This window comes from Pseudonaja textilis, chromosome 5 (assembly GCF_049901715.1).
Source record: "Pseudonaja textilis isolate UNSWEBS1 chromosome 5, rPseTex1.2, whole genome shotgun sequence".
Lineage (NCBI taxonomy): Eukaryota > Metazoa > Chordata > Lepidosauria > Squamata > Elapidae > Pseudonaja > Pseudonaja textilis.
This window is the reverse complement of record NC_141994.1, coordinates 53,332,633-53,349,075: the sequence shown is the minus strand read 5'-3', so window position 1 is coordinate 53,349,075 and position 16,443 is coordinate 53,332,633. Positions and strand designations below refer to the sequence as shown.

Here is a 16,443-nt window from a genome sequence, read left to right as displayed (position 1 = left end):
GCCCCTCTCAAGACACAAAAGAAAACAAAGACAAAGGGGTAAAAATAAAAACATGGGCCAGAAAACCTCTTCCAGATGGCTGTAATGACAGCATGCCAAAGAGTCTAAGCAGTATCTTTCAAAGGTCATAATCACTGAAAAGCAACAGAAGGAAGGTTTGACCTCATAATGTTAATATCACCTACACAGAAAGAGCGGCTGCCAAGGCTGCTATTTTATAGTCCAACAAGTGGGGAAACATGGAGTTGGAAGAGCATTTTACCATCTCCATCTTCCAGGCATCCAGATCAAAGCTACCTCAACAGATGAATGTTCACCATTATCTTGAACACATCTACAAATAGTGTTCACCACTTCTCTGGGCAATTTGCTTCTTGAATTGCTCTTCTTAGTAGTCCTTCCCACCCCAGTATCTATGTGGAAGTTGTCTTCCCATAACTTAAAATCATTAGCCAATCCATTAGCTTATGTCCTACAGCAGGGATGACAAATTTGATTTAATTGAGGGCCGCATTATGGTTAAGTTTGACCTTGGGGGAGCAGGGGGCATGGCCAGGGGTGTGTGGCCAGCTCAACATCACTCCTGTCAGGGGCAGGCATGGTGGGCATGGCAGAGGAAGGATACTGCAAAATCCCCATTCCCTTCCCACTATCCTGCTTTCCAGCTCCATTTTCCTTGTAGACCCAGCCGATCAGGTGGGACTTGGGAGGCAGAGAATAGACTTGGGAGGCAGGGCCAGTCAGAGGTGGTATTTGCCGGTTGTTCAAACTACTCAAAATTTCTGTTACCAGTTTTCCAGAACTGTTCAGAACCTGCTGAATGCTACCTCTGATTAAAAGGTAGAAAAGCTTATTTCAGACAGGTCTATCCATGGGAGAAGCACCAAAAAAGTTAACTTGGTGGTTATGACCACACAATCAAAGTTTCATCCTTTTGTATATTAATATCAAAGGGGACAAGGCTTTGAACAGTGGTAGCTACCACCTTTATTTATTTTTGTTTACTTGTTTCCATGGATGCTGATGATTCCGTAAATGATTCCAATAATTGGGCTATTGACATCTCTGAACAGAAAAATAAACCCACAGGTACAGTGAAAGGAAGTTGTGGTCCTATAGATATTGTTCCTGATCAGTTTGGGTCTCCAAAGTTTTGAAAAAGCCCTACCTATGCAATCTGCTCAGAGATGGTAGCAAGACATAAATGAAGCTTTCAAGCCAGTTTGGATCATCTAAGCCAGAGGTCTCCAAACTTGGCAACTTTAAGACTTTTGGACTTCAACTCCCAGAATTCTGGAAGTTGAAATCCGCAAGTCTTAAAGTTGCCAAGTTTGGGGACCCCTAATCTAAACACCGGAATAAAAAGTATTTATCTTCATCTTGTAGATTTGGGGCATCTTAAAATATGGGGAAAATCAAGAATGATCTCTTTTGATATGCATATTTTCATGGGATCTCATACTGTTTTAGTTAAAAGCTGACGTGTTACTTCAGTGCTGAAATTTTTGGAAACCGATAAATAATGATCATATTGTTTCAATAAAGCCACAGATTAAGGCTCCATACAGTTAGTCCTTGATCACAGAAGTTCATTTAGTTACAACAACACTGAAAAAAGTGACTTATAACCATTTCTCATACCTACAATCATTGCAACATCCATACAGTCACGTGATCAAAATTCAGATGCTTGGCAACTGACTCATATTTAGGATGTTTGCAGTGTTCCGGGGGTCATGTGATCACTTTTTGTGACCTTCTAACCAGAAAAGTCAATGGGGAAGCCAGATTCACTTAACAGCCATATTACTAGCTTAACAACTGCAGTGATTCACTTAACAACTGTGGCAAGAAAGGTTGTAAAATGGGGCAAATTTCATTGATCAATTTCTTATTGACAAATGTTGGGCTTAATTGTGGTCATAAGTCAAGGACTACTTGTACATGTATCACACCTGCCTTCTTCTTGCTGCTGGTTAGGATGATTATGTCATAAAAGTGCTGAGAAGAGGCATCTGTCCCTAGCTATTAAAGTTATTGAGAATACTTATTTATTTATTATTTATCAAATCTATATGGCCATCTATCTTGCAAAAAGGTGCCTCTGAGCAGCATACAACAAGATGAAAAAACAGTGGGCATATGAAAAACAATTATTATTAAATACTCATTCAAAATGCTTGCCAAAAAACCCTTAAGCACATTAATGCAAATTCATATCTTCAAAAATTAGCATTGTTGCTGTGATGACCCAGGACATGGCACAAAAGCAACACAGTCAGATAGTCAAGAAGAGTCCCTTTATTATCTCCAACTTTGCCCCCAATGTCCAGGTTACCTTCTGGCTGGAGAAAATCTCTCCCAGGAACAGCCTTTGACTGCAGAAAATTCAGCCCAAAACAGGGTTAAACACAAACTGTAACTTAAAGTCCAAACAAGCCAAACTGAAAGAATTAGTTTGGCAGGGCAGGAGCAAGAATTTCAGACTTGAAAGCATGGCAAAAATCACACAGTTGGGAAGACGCCAGGAACACAGATAAGCCACAACAATACATGTCATGTTTGCTCCCAGCAGCCTGCCATACGCAACTTGCCTTTTTTATACATTGTGTTCCCAGCTGCAACTAATAAAGGGTATCAGGGCCCTCTCCTCTCCTGTAAGCCATGCAACTCACATTGCTCTCTTCTCTGTTCCTCCCTGTGTGCCCTAGGATGAAGAGGGAGTGGATCTGGGTCTGAATTCCCTCTCCCTTGTTCTATCTCTTCCCTGCTCTGCCCAGGCAGACTTTGTCCTTCCCCAGTTTCCTCCACAGCCAACAAAGCCAAACTCCCATTCCCTGACAGCTGTTCGGCTTCCTCCTCAGATTCAGACTCCAACAGGGGCAGGACAGTTGCAGTGCAGTTTCAATCAAAAGACCTGCTAGCTAGAAAGTTAATTTGCAATTAAGCTTTTTTTTTAATTGTTTGAGGGTCTCTAGGTATGTCAGCAGTCAAAAAAGCAGATATGCTTCAATGTGACTCTTAATTTGTTGTCATTAAGACTTTGGATAAAGGGCCCATTAGGTCAGTTGTCTCATACGCACATTAGGAATGGCAGTCACATATGGCAACAACAAGCTCAAGGTTACATGGAGACCTCAGCAAAAACAAAATGTAAACACTAGAGAGTGGGGGTGGGATCTACAACTCATGAAAATATGATTCCAGCCAGGACCTTGATGGAATTTACATGGCATTTTATTTTAAATGCAAGTTTAACTTTCAGATCAAAGGAATAAAATAACACAACGCATTAAGGAAAAGTAGGAAAGACATTGATTGCTATTGGTAATATACTGTATAATGGCTACATTCCTGCTGCAATTAGACTTTGTGTAAATTATGATGCCCATTAATGGTATCGGAATGTTTATGAATGTTTACATGTTCATTCATTCATGGCAAATAAGCAGAATTTTTGAATAGTCCTGTTCAAATGAGGGGAGGATGGGGGAAAAGGAAGATTGGTTATAATCAGACTTTTAAAGTAGTCCAGAAAATAGGGTATTTGAGCTCTGTGCTTGTGAATAATGGAGTTGGGGGGAATAATACCTATTTTAATGGATGCAGCCAATACTAATGCAAATGTAAAAAAATTACTTCTTATGAGAATGCATTCTGGATATTAGAATATTGATAATATCAATATTTCTCCCAAAAGGAAAGTCAAAGTATGCTTAATGGGTCACATAATATTATAGCATTATAGTAAGCTCAGCATGTTAGATGAATGCAACACTTAAGAATTATCCCTACACGGATGTCCAGAAGTGGCAGCAAGGAATGGTACACGATGTCCTATCAGTCATGATTTTGCACAAATAGCATAATTTGCAATTAAATTATTGCATTGTCAATTAACAATGGTTGGTTGTGGGAACCAATCCCAATGTTCAATAAGTCATGGCTTAACACTATATTGGTTAATATAATAGAACTTAATTGGGTTAGCATAATTTTTACAATAAATATTCCTGATTATGGTAAAAAGCAATTTGGGATATTAATGCTTAAGCTGTAGGTGTCAGGGTTCCAAGTAATATGCCCATAGCAAACAAAACTCCAAGGCAGGTAAGTTCCTGAAAGAATAGTTTTATTGGACATATCATATTGGCACAATCTGGTGAAAACTGATTCTGAATATTCCTGTGATTTTCACCTAATTAAAATTGAAGCCCCCCCCCCCTTTTCAAATGAACAGACACATGGTCCAATCAGGGTGCCATCTGGTGCCTGATACTTTTATTCCTCCTTCATCCAGCCATCTGTAAAAATGTCTTTGGTTCCCAGGAGAAAGTATTTTGTTTTGGCTACAAAACCCCAGTTACCTAAATTCCTCCCTCCCTATCCCTCAGCTCCAGTGTGGCAACATTGAAACATCCAAGATGGCTTCGATCAAGTCAGCTTCAGGGTTGACAGTAAGACTTTTGCTCAATGATTTTGGACATTATTTGACAACATATTGTAATAATGGCTTTTTTATATATAGATTGGAATACCCATGAGCTATGTCCCAGTGTATTACAGAGTTATTGCTTTTTGCTGTGATATCTTAAGCAACTAAACAATCTACCCAGAAAACTTGCAGTGTGACAAGGATTAGAGGAATAAAATAGGAAAAAGAATGTATTCCTATCCTATAATTTAACCCATTCTAAAAAAGAAAAAATATTCAATTTGGAACTACAAAAATATATCCATCTAGAAACAAAGAATAGAATAAGCAAAAAGTATGTTAAAAGCCAACTGATGCTTGCCCTATTTGATGCTGTGGATCTCAAAAACCAGCACTGATAGCAAAACAAAATAAAACAAATACTTCTGGGAAGCATATTTTAAAATTCCTTTGGTGCATTTCACATACCAAGGTCACTGCCAACAAGGAAGACAAAACAATTAATCTTAGGGTAAGATACATATCAACAGCAGGAGCACATACTGTGTTTATTTTCAAAAGTGTTTGGAAACCGGTGTCCTCCTCCTGTTCTCAGCAGCAAAGGTCACACCAAGTTTTCATCTTTCAAAATGAGTTTGACAAGACTTGCAGGAAGAAGTCTTTTTAGAATAAGAGAAAGTTCTATATTGCCTTGTTTCACAAAGGTAGACTGAAGTATTTTCAGTACCAGGTTATGACTGCATTGTCCTTAGGAACCGATAAAATGTATTTGCTTCCATCTGTAGCTTCACCTGTAATTATGCCTATAAGAGTCTCTGCAGGTCAGGCAGGACTAGGATAACAGCCACAATTATCCTATCTACAAAAGGAACATCTATCCATAGAAGCATTCGATTTGTGATTGTATGATTTCTGGGGCAAACATTGTTATTCTTGCTTGAAAGCCAAAAATCTTCTTGGCAATTTTGGAAAACATGGATATTTTGCACTCTTAAAAAGTACAATTATTGTAGGTAGAATGCTTTGAAAGGACATTATGTTCTGGTAAACGCCATTCCACATTTCTGCAGAACCAGATCCTCCGTACCCTTGTCTCCAGTAAGATATCTTAGCTCTTACTGCAGGGATGTCAAACTCAAGGCTCGCGGGCTGGATCTGGCGAGGTGCTTAAATCTGGCCCACGTCCGGCCTGGAAATAGCAGAGGACTGGCCCACGGTGTCTCTGGCAGGCAAAACGGGGTGAGAGGGGCTGTTCATGCCCCCGTACCTCATTTCTTGCCTAGACAGCCTCCTGAAGTACCTGTGCCCCATTTTGGCCATGGCTCTTCACACCCCCCCATGTCCCATTTTGGTTGGCAAAGTGTTGCATGAGGCTGTCCTGGCAAAAAATGGGGCACAGTGGGGTCACACACAGCCCCCCATGCCACATTTTTGCTGGCAGGGTTCTGTAGGAGGCATCTGTCCCATCTCCCCCCCCCCACACACACACACACCTGGCCATCCTGCAGAGAACTACAATGCTGGTCTGGCCCTCAAAGAAATCCAGTTTGACCCCCTGTCTTACAGGGATAGCAATTTGATCTGACCAGATAAGGGATCTTTTGCTGATAGTCTTTCTTTATCTGTTATCCTTCTTTACTGCCTGGGGCAGATTCCAATGCATGTAGAATTAATCAAACTACAATTTTCATTGCTTCCAAATAGGTACACATTGGTTTATTTACTAACTAGAGAATGGAAATGAGTCAGGATATGATCCTAATTTGAAGTCCAGTATAAAATCTATTTCATAATTTGAAGGTAATGGGGAATTGTGTATTGATAATGCATCAAAATTTAGCATAGGGGAGAAAAAGAACAGAAAGAGAACATGTTACATGCTGATTTCTCTGCTGAGTTCCCAGCTGAAGTGTAATGTGGCAACTGATAAGTAGAATGCTATCACCATCAAGGGATACACAAAGGAATTGTACCTTTTTTATGGTAGAATTGCAAAAAAGTGTACTGTAACTTATGAACTGCAGACTGCATTTAAAGAATATACCTATAAAGTACAAGATTCAGCATCATCCCTAAGTTGTAATATTGGTTTTGGAGATGAAAAACTGGATAGTGGTTCTTGAACAAGCCACTAGTTTTCCAGGAAGGTGCATTTTTAGTAACTGTTTTATTTCAAAGTGGTAAAGGAAGCTTTGTGTATCAAGAAAACAGCAGAAGAATGTCTATAGAAGAGAATTAGAAGCAGCTCTTCAATTTCTGCCTAGGATATCTGAGATCTGTAGTATACACTTTAGTGGGATTTAGCATGTGGGAAGAAATATCCATCTGGTTCAGTTCCAAGCCAGGAGGAAAGCACTGGAAATAAAATGGAGGCTGGAGGCTGATTTGAAAGAGCGTCCATTTATTGATGAAGCAGAACCATCAAGCACATGTGATTCTGGGCAGCAGATAAAATTGAGTTAAGAGTGGGTGGCTTTTATACCTTCTTTTGGGCTTTATATTTGAGCTTCCTGTTCCTGTGCAAGAACATGTCCTTTAATATTCTACTGGCTGTTGTCAGATTCCTATGGGGTCATGTAGGGGTTATGAAGGGGTCATAACTGGTGATATAGGCAAAAGAGGAAATGCAACTCCTAGGTGCTTGTCTGAGCTAAGTTAGGTTGAAGTTTCGACTGCTGTGGAGGTGGTGCAATGTCTGAAATGCCCTTAGGAGATTGTGCAATGTATTGAGCTCTGTATTTTCTACTAAATGATAATGGGTTGATCCTATTATGTCCTGAAGGGTCATGTCCTGTTCTTAATCCCATCACCCTGAAGCTGAAGGTCTTTTGTTTTGTAGATAGGCTGGTCCAGTCTTTAATGGGCACAAAATATCTGTCTGCTTCCTGCCTCTAAAAAAACATGTTTCTCCGTTTTTCATGTAGGGAAATATAATATTCTGCCTTTTTTAATATTCCTCAAAATATTTCATTCTTCTAGGAGGGAGGCTTTGCACAAGCAACAAGGATAGTAGAAGGTATTAATAGCAAGATGGAAAAAATATTTCCAAACAGTACTAAGTTGTCTTTATTTGTGTTTTATTTCCACAGTTGGAATTATCCAGCACAGCAATCCTTCATCAAATCCGGAGGGATCAAGTGACAGACACATGTCGAGCCAACAGCATGTCCAGCAAGAAGCGCCGTGTGCTGACACCTAACGATCTCAAACATTTAGTGGTTGATGAGGCTCATGAACTGATTTATTGCTATGTCCCCAAAGTGGCCTGTACCAACTGGAAAAGAGTCATGATGGTGTTGACTGGGAAAGGAAAATACACCGATCCAATGGAGATACCAGCAAATGAAGCCCATATCTCATCCAACTTGAAAACACTCAACCAGTACAGCATCCCAGAGATCAACCATCGCTTGAAAAACTACATGAAGTTCTTGTTTGTCCGTGAGCCTTTTGAGAGACTGGTATCAGCCTACAGAAACAAGTTCACTCAAAAATATAACACCTCCTTTCACAAGAGATATGGTACTAAAATTGTGAAGCGCCAAAGGAAAAATGCGACACAGGAGGCTCTGCAGAAAGGTGATGATGTAAAATTTGAAGAGTTTGTGGCTTATCTCATAAACCCACAAACTCAAAGAGAAGAGCCATTCAATGAACACTGGCAAACTGTCTTTTCTCTGTGCCATCCTTGTCACATCCATTATGACCTCATAGGGAAGTACGAGACTCTTGAGGAGGATTCCAACTACGTTCTTCAACTAGCAGGAGTAGGAAACTATCTCAAGTTCCCCACTTATGCAAAGTCTACAAGAACTACTGATGAAATGACTGCAGAGTTCTTCCAGAACATCAGTTCAGAGCACCAAACACAGCTCTATGAAGTCTACAAACTTGATTTTTTAATGTTCAATTACTCAGTGCCAAGCTACCTGAAACTGGAATGAAATGTGGATACCGAGAGAAAGAAAGAAAGAAAGAAAGCTGTTTAATTTAAGATTTTTATTTGTCATAATTATGTATGAAGAATTGGTTATTTTGTAAGTTAATATTTTTTTTCTCTCTCTTTTTTTTAGTAATGCTGCGAGCAGCATAGTTGGAAATTTATTATTTAAATGGTTGGTAAGAAAGGACAGCCTTGTTTTCAGGGTAAGAAAATTGCAGTGACAATAGCTCTAGATGTGATAAGTAAGTGCTACACTGTTTTGGGGTGGAAATGTTCCTTTTGCCCTGATTTATTTTTTTAATTCTTTTTTTTTTTTTGCATTCTTAATAAATCCGAGCCTTTAGGTTATTTATGCTTACAGAATAGATTCCTCATTAAAAGCTGAAATGCAATGCTGTTTAGGCAAAAAAAAAAAGAAAGAAAGAAAAGTTTCTTGTGTTCTTATTGCTGGAGTTTCCCTTTGCCTCTGTAATATTTTATTATTGGGGGTGGGGGAGGATAAACATGCTCATAAAATTTGAAATGTTGAAATGTTTCAATGGGCAGTAAGGCCCAGGGGCTACAATAGATTTATGGATTTGAGAGCCTTCCGATTCTCTGCTCTGCAAGACATATAAAGATACATGCATTTGGGTCTCAGAACATTTAGACCAGGGGTGTCAAACTGGATTTCTTCGAGGGATGGATCAGCATTGTAGTTCTCCTCCATGGGCTGGCCAGGGGGAGGGGAGAGTTGGGATGGACACCTCTTGCACCCAGCTGGCTAAAACTGGGCCACCATGCCCCATTTTGGCATGGCAAAATCTAGCAGATTGCTGCAGGAGGCCACCCAGTCTGAAAACCAGGCATGGGGGGCTATGCACGCCCCACCCCCACCCTCGTGCCCTATTTTGGCTGTTAGAGGCACCACAGGCTGGTCCTTTGTTATTTCCAGGCCGGCCCCATGGGCCAGATTTAAGCACCCTTGAGTTCGACACCTCTGATTTAGACCATTAAAATGTCATACCTTTGTGCATCCCAAACACCAATAGGAGAAGGAAAGAAATGTCCTGGAAAGTGATGGCATGACTCAGTCTCTTGTCCCCTAAAGGAGACAACCAAACCAGAGACAATTGAAAGTTATTTGTGACTCCCAGTTACCCTTCGAGGAAGTCCAATAGGAAGTGCATCGGATGAAATGATCACACGTGAGGAGGCATCATCCGATGGTTAGACACAAACCTTTTCAGAAACAGAGTGTCCTTAAAGATCCAATTGACTGTTTCAACATAACAAAATTACTGTAGAGTTTTTTTTCCTGTGAATGAGACTTAGGAATATATTTTTTTTCCAGAGGATCTGAGACAGGCCAGAGCAGCAAAAGAATCTTTGGCTCTTTTCCTATTCAATTAAGCACAGTCACTTCCTTTTCTTCATAACATATCTGAGCAATAGAACGACACAGTACCTGTACAGGAGTTCTCATATCTATACACTGCTGTTTGCATCTGCCATTCTTCAGCTTGGGTCTTTGGAGAAGATCATTCCACAAAAGGGAAAAGGAGAAGAATGGGCCTCTTACACCCCACAGTTTAAAATGACAACCCAACCCTAAGCTTCACACCATAGCAAAGAATAATATGCAATTTAGGAGCGCCTTTCCTGAAAAAGTCTGTATCATGTTCTGAGTTACAGCAAAATTTTAAAAGGCTCATTGCATAGAGTGCAATATTAAATAATACCTAATCTTCTTTTTGGTGGTTACCTATATTCAAGAACAACAGGAGGGGAAAAAATCCTGCAGTAAATTTTATCTCAGTCCCAGACCTCAACAATAATTATTTTTAAAGAAAGTTATGTTTGTTACTTTTTAACATTGGGAACAAGAAGAAACACTGATTTTTACATATAAGTATGTGCACATACACACAAAAAAAGTATTGTAATTTTGTGACTGAATGAAATGTGACTCTTATTGTGTAGAGAGACGTATATTCAAAGTTCTACTTTGCTGGTCAAGTTAACATTTCTGCATTCCTACTTATTTGATTTCAAGATGTGTAATAATGATTTTTTTTTTTATAAATAGCTGTAGTAATATTATTTAGGATCTCAGTTCTTTTAAGTAGTTGATTAGTCTGCTGTCCGCACATGCGTGCGCGCGCACACACACACACACACACACACACACAGAGAACTGTGGTTTAGTAGTTTTATTAATATACCCCTGCAATTTCCTTCACTAAACGCCTAGAACTGTCCCAATTAAGTCCGGCCATAAGCAAACCAATGCTAGTCCATAGAGCAATGGCCAATTAGGCCACAACGCACTTGAAAGTTTCCCAGTCATAATTAAGTCACAAGGCAAAATTAAATCCACAATAGAAGAGGGTTCACAAGGCAAGAAAACATCCAGAGTTCAGATCCAAGTTGAGGCACGGTGCCAATCCAAGCAAGGGAAGAATCACAACAACCAGAAAAATACAGCTAGGAAATGAACACATCATTCTCAGCATCGCTTCCCTCTGCAGTGCTAAATAGCCAGCTTTTTGGTGCAGCCCATCAAGAAGGATGAGGCTTTCTCTTCGTGATTAGTCTGGATGACCTTTTCTGCTCCTGCCTTTTCTCTGCTCTATGTGTTCTTGGATCAGGTACAGAAGGCAGTTCATCTTCCTCATCACTGACTGGCTGCAGCTGCATGCATTCTCCATCTGAAGCCTCAGGGCTTGGAGCCATTAACCAACTTCCCTCCAGAGGAGCCTGGAATTGATTCATCTTCCTTCGAGCTGACATCTGGAGAGATATTTGGGCAAATGTCCAGGGGAGTCATCACAGTTGATCAATTGACTTTAATCAATTCATTGAAAGGTGATCCCAATTAATTAAATAGCAAAATTTTAAACTTGATAATTTTAAATAAAGGTTCTTCTCTAAACATAGATGGCAAGCATTTTAGGAAAAATTACTGTCTCTTCCCATGCTTTTAAGTAGTGCCTACCTGCATCATCTAAAACATTTGAATAAGTATTTTGCTTCAGAAATACTGATTTATATGCAAATAAATAAAATTTAATCAACCAATTAAAAGCATGTGATTAATCAACTGAGATTGATTTAATTGGATGATAACCCTAATATTATTGTTCACATGTAGCCCAACATATCCCAAATGAGCACAGTAATGATTTTGAAAATCCAGCTTAGCTTCCTGAACTAAAGGTGAATATTTTCCATTTGTAGTGAAGATGAGACTGAAAGATACATAAAACCATACCTTAGTGGATTTCAGAAATACAACAAGCAACTCTTTTCAGATTCTATTGTGTTTTGTAGAAAACTTAAACCTATGGCAAATCTATAAAGCTGTGATTGTCTTTGTTATTTTTTGGGAGAGAAGAATCCAGGTATTTCTATAGCAAAAATATTACATGGAGAGACAGATTCCTTTTTTCCAATGACATCATTCCAGTCCAGATTGGAAGCTCATTCTTATTTCACATGTAACTTTACTCAACAGCAGGACAGCTGTTTGTCTTGCCCAAGACTTCTTCCAACTTGAAACAGGATGGCCCATAAATCTCTGCAATATCTCAAAGGTTTTGGCCTATCCATTCATATGGTCACTTACTGGATCATAAACAGTGTGATATGACATGATTTAATGACAATCTAACTCGAGAAACTTTAAGAAACTGTAAGAAAGCAGGGAAGTTATTCCTATATATTAATCTACATCATCCTGATTTAAATTTTGAACTAATCCTTCATCCATGTGGTTCACTGAAATGTAGTATAAATTATTCAATATCACTGATAAGGCTTTGAAAATGATTGGGAAGAAGTGCTTCATGAAGGTACAGCACTTTTGCTATTCATTAAAGTAGCCTGACATTTTTCAGACTTCCAGGCATAGCTCAAGCAAGCAAAGGTCTGAAAAAGGTCCAGTGGCTTTAATGAATAACATTATCATCCAAAAATTGCAGCCACCACCAATAGTTGTCAGAGCAACCTAGGACTGTACTAATTTATCAGCTCAGACAAATGTTCAATTTTAATTTTATTATAAAAGGAACTGGGACTCCAAAAGCTGCACAGCTAGCTTTGCACACTCATGGGGATTTGAGATGTTTGTTTCAGCAGCCGACCGGCAGCTCAAAAAACACAGCCTTTTTGAGAAAGAAAGACGTTTCAAAAGATGAATGTAATACTGCAGGAGGAGAGGGAGAAGGATCAGGTGACCGTTTGAAACTGAATACAGTGGTCTGGGCAGCATGCCTGCAGGAATTCATTCTTTCATTTGCTTGTAGGAAGTGTTTATTATCCCCTTCTCATATCCCCTTCTCAAAAGTAAGCAAGTGAAGAGGTTGTATTTAGCAAGAAGGAGCAATCAGCAGGTGATGTCCATGACTTTCACACATACCTGATCATGTAAGTTGTAGGTGTTTTGCTCAAAATCAACTTAGGATCCTGTAGGGAAATACAAAATCTGCTAGCATGTCTCCCATAGTTCTTTGGAATTGCAGTGATTGGTCCACCATCTCATTTTGGACAATCTTATAAAGAAGAAGAGGTTTTGTGGACTGCAGTATCAACAAATTAAAGTAATTATGAATCACTGCCATGAATGCTGCCTGAGAACTGATATTCTTAGAAAGCAAGTTGCTGATTTTGAGATCCTTCAGCAATTCCTCTTACATATCTTGACATTGTTTTATCAAGACTTGACAATTGAGCATTTTCCAAATGTTTGTGGCTACACCTCCAAAACCTCTTGAAGTGCTGGTTGGAAGTGAAGTCCAAAACCTCTGGAAGATATTATCATACTTGCTTCCAATTTAAGAAATATTGACCAAAATGTAATAAACTGGCTTTAGAACATTTAAAACAGTAAAACATAACCAGTTTTAAAGAGACCTTAAAATCCAATTTAGTGTCAGTTCCACAGAAGCATATGCAACATTTCTGTCACACTTCTAGCAGGACGTGGGAGCAATAGCATTCTCCCATGTTTATACCAAGAAACTAATAAAGCAGAGGCACACTGCTTCTTCTGAAAATATGTTTCAAGAAATGTTTCAGAAGAATGGCTTTGAATCATGTGCAAACACAATTACAAAATATGTTACTCATTAAACCAGGGATTCCCCAAACTTGGCAACTTTAAGACTTGTAGACTTCAATTCCTAGAATTCTCCAGCCAGCTGGAGTTGTCAAGTTTGGGGACCTCTGCATTAAACTGTAGCTTTCCTAGGTTCTCAGGTTGCTTACAAAATGTGGCTCCTTTAGAAGTATAGAATCATAGAGCTGGAATCATAGAGCACTCTTTAATGAATGTCATTCTTGAATGAATGACAGAGAGATGCTATGTTTCTATGCAGTTCTTCTGAATTATAGGTGAAGCATGCCTAACCTAGAAGAAATGATGATTAATGGCCTGAAGCAATGAATTCAATGAATTATGTAACAAAAGTTTCCTTTTATCTATCCTTTTATCTAATTTCCATAAGATCTTCATAAACACCTTTCTATCTGAAACCTGCTTATTTATACTCTTGTTTGTTATGTTTGGTTTTTATTATCACATTAATATTCTACTGAAGTGTGATAAAATATCTGATCCATCCATGAATGATGAATTTGATGGTACTCTCTCTCTCTCTCCATCTCTCTCCCTCCCTCCCTCTCTCTCTTTGGCAAATTGGAACAAAATGAGTAAATTATGGACTAGAAATTGTTTTAAGCCAATTTGCATGACTGATTCATTACAATGAAACTGAAAAAATTCTCTTTGATGAATGGCACTGAAAAATGTTGAGTTATGGTAGTTTGAAATTTCATTTTTATTTTTTACTTATGAGATGCACAACTGGGTAAGCAACTAGAGGACTATTTATGACGCAACAGAGTGATTTTTTCCAGAAAGCTGTTCCACCGGACAGGAGAAAAATATACTATGGGGAGAATAAATTGGATTCTTTTCTTTACAGTTCTCATCTGTTTTATTTACTGTGACTGAAAAGGGAGTAGAATTCCTGCTCTTATTAAGAGGGTCTTGATCAAGTGTTTGTCAGAGTAATGCTCCGGATTATCCTAAGAATGGGGAAAACTAGATGGTATGAGTAAATGTCTGAATGTTCTTTAAGACAGCTAAAATATTGGGGGATGGAAGGGGATGGACAATCTTGTTTATAAAAAGTTGTCTGAAACAAATTATCTACACTCCAAAGGCTTAGGGTACCATAAAAGTTCCCAGCAGTGTGTGTGTGTGTGTGTGTGTGTGTTAGACTTTCCAAATTTATTCAGACTGAAATTTCCATGTTGACTTGAATTTTGTGAATTATTATCCAACACATCCAACACACAATTATCCAACACAAACAGAAACATTACCAGTTTGACGAAGACTGATATACACATATATGTAGACATGCAAAAGAAACAACAAATACACATTCACACACTCTTATAACAGTGAGGAAACTACCAGCCACCAAGATGATACTATCCAGTCATGGCCCATGCAATAAATCAAAATTTCATATTGCCAGACCTTCTGAAAAGAGCATTTTCCATTGTCAAAAAGCAAGATTGGCATTGGTTTACTCCAACTAGTTTTCATATATAGTATATTGCAGTTTGCAGAAATTGGTTCTGTACCAATTTCTGTACCTGAAATTGGTCCCTGCATGAACAAAAAAATATGCCACATAACACTTACTGGTTTTGATTGATCAGTTTTGTTATCAAAAGAGCAAAATGCATAATGCATTGCAAAAAAAGTATTCTATATCAAACCTGAAGATATAAAAGGAATCCTGTGATGTTTGGTGAAGGAGCAACTGACTGGGGAACTGGAGATTAATGTTGCAGTCATATGCAAACTTGGACTGCATAGATTTATTTCTACCTTGAAATAAATCTCATTGACTTAATTGGATCTTCTGTAAAGAATACAGGTAGATGAATCTTCAAAATGAATGAACAAAACCAAGTTGGAATTACCTTGTATGAAACAATACTGGTGGGATTCAAAAAATTTTACTACCGGTTCTGTGGGCGTGGCTTGGTGCACATGTTGTGGCTTGATGGGCATGGCAGGGGAATGATACTGCAAAATCTCCATTCCCACCCCTCTCCAGGGAAGGATACTGTAAAATTCCCATTCTCTACCCCCACACACCCCACTAACCTGCTTTCCAGCTCCGTTCTCCTATGCAGGGCAACAAAAGAAGACGCAGTTGATCAGCTGGGACTCGGGAGACAGAGAATAGATGGAGGTGGGGCCAGTCAGAAGTGGTATTCTGAACTACTCAAAATTTCTGCTACCGGTTCTCCAGAACTGGTCAGAACCTGCTGAACACCATCTCTGGTATAGCCTTTAAAGACTGAGCATGATTTCATTGTTCTTCAGTAGCTATTTAATCTAATGCAGGTTGCTCTGATTAAGAGTGATTCCCAGGTGATGTCCCTCATCACTCAGTATTTATGATGTTAAAAACTTTCTGCATAAAAAACAGAGATTGTTTGGTGGATTATACTATCTCCCTAACAAAGAACCTGAATATATGTATTTTTAGATAGCAAAAATATAAGTCAAAGGTAAAGGTTTCTCCTGTCCAGTCATGACTGACTCTAGGGATAGTGCTCATCTCCATTTCCTAGTCAAAAAAGCCATCATTTTCTGAAGATGGTTCTGTGGTCATGAGGCCAGCATGACAATATACACTATGGATAGGAACTCTTGTTACCTCTATACTTCCTATTTGTCCCTATCAATTGGATTATAATTCACTCATAGCCATGCTTTTGCTTTCCACAAGTAATGAGACAGAAGGTATTGTGTCTGCTTAATCTAAATCAGTTAAAATAGATGGTTAGTCAATTATGCATGTTTTATTTGCAAGGCATTCTATTTTCTGGATGCTCAAGATAGCAATAGCAATAGCACTTAGACTTATGTATAAGTGCTTTCCAGCCCTCTCTAAGCAGTTTACAGAGTCAGCATATTGCCCACAACAATCTGGGTCCTCATTTTACTGACCTCAGAGAGCTGGAAGGCTGAGTCAACCTTGAGCTGGTGAACTGC

The 16,443-nt window shown here is 38.9% G+C and overlaps 1 protein-coding gene across 2 annotated transcripts in view; it reads left to right on the top strand.

Moving 5' to 3' along the window:
* The window catches only part of CHST11 (carbohydrate sulfotransferase 11), a 173,840-nt gene extending 165,424 nt beyond the window's left edge, over nt 1-8,416 (top strand). For both annotated transcript variants that reach the window (XM_087934886.1, XM_026726750.2), the window contains exon 3: nt 7,525-8,416. In XM_087934886.1, coding sequence (XP_087791012.1) covers nt 7,525-8,379 — 855 coding nt within the window. In that variant the 3' untranslated portion in view covers nt 8,380-8,416. The remainder of the gene's footprint in view (nt 1-7,524) is intronic.
* Nucleotides 8,417-16,443: the final 8,027 nt, after the last annotated feature.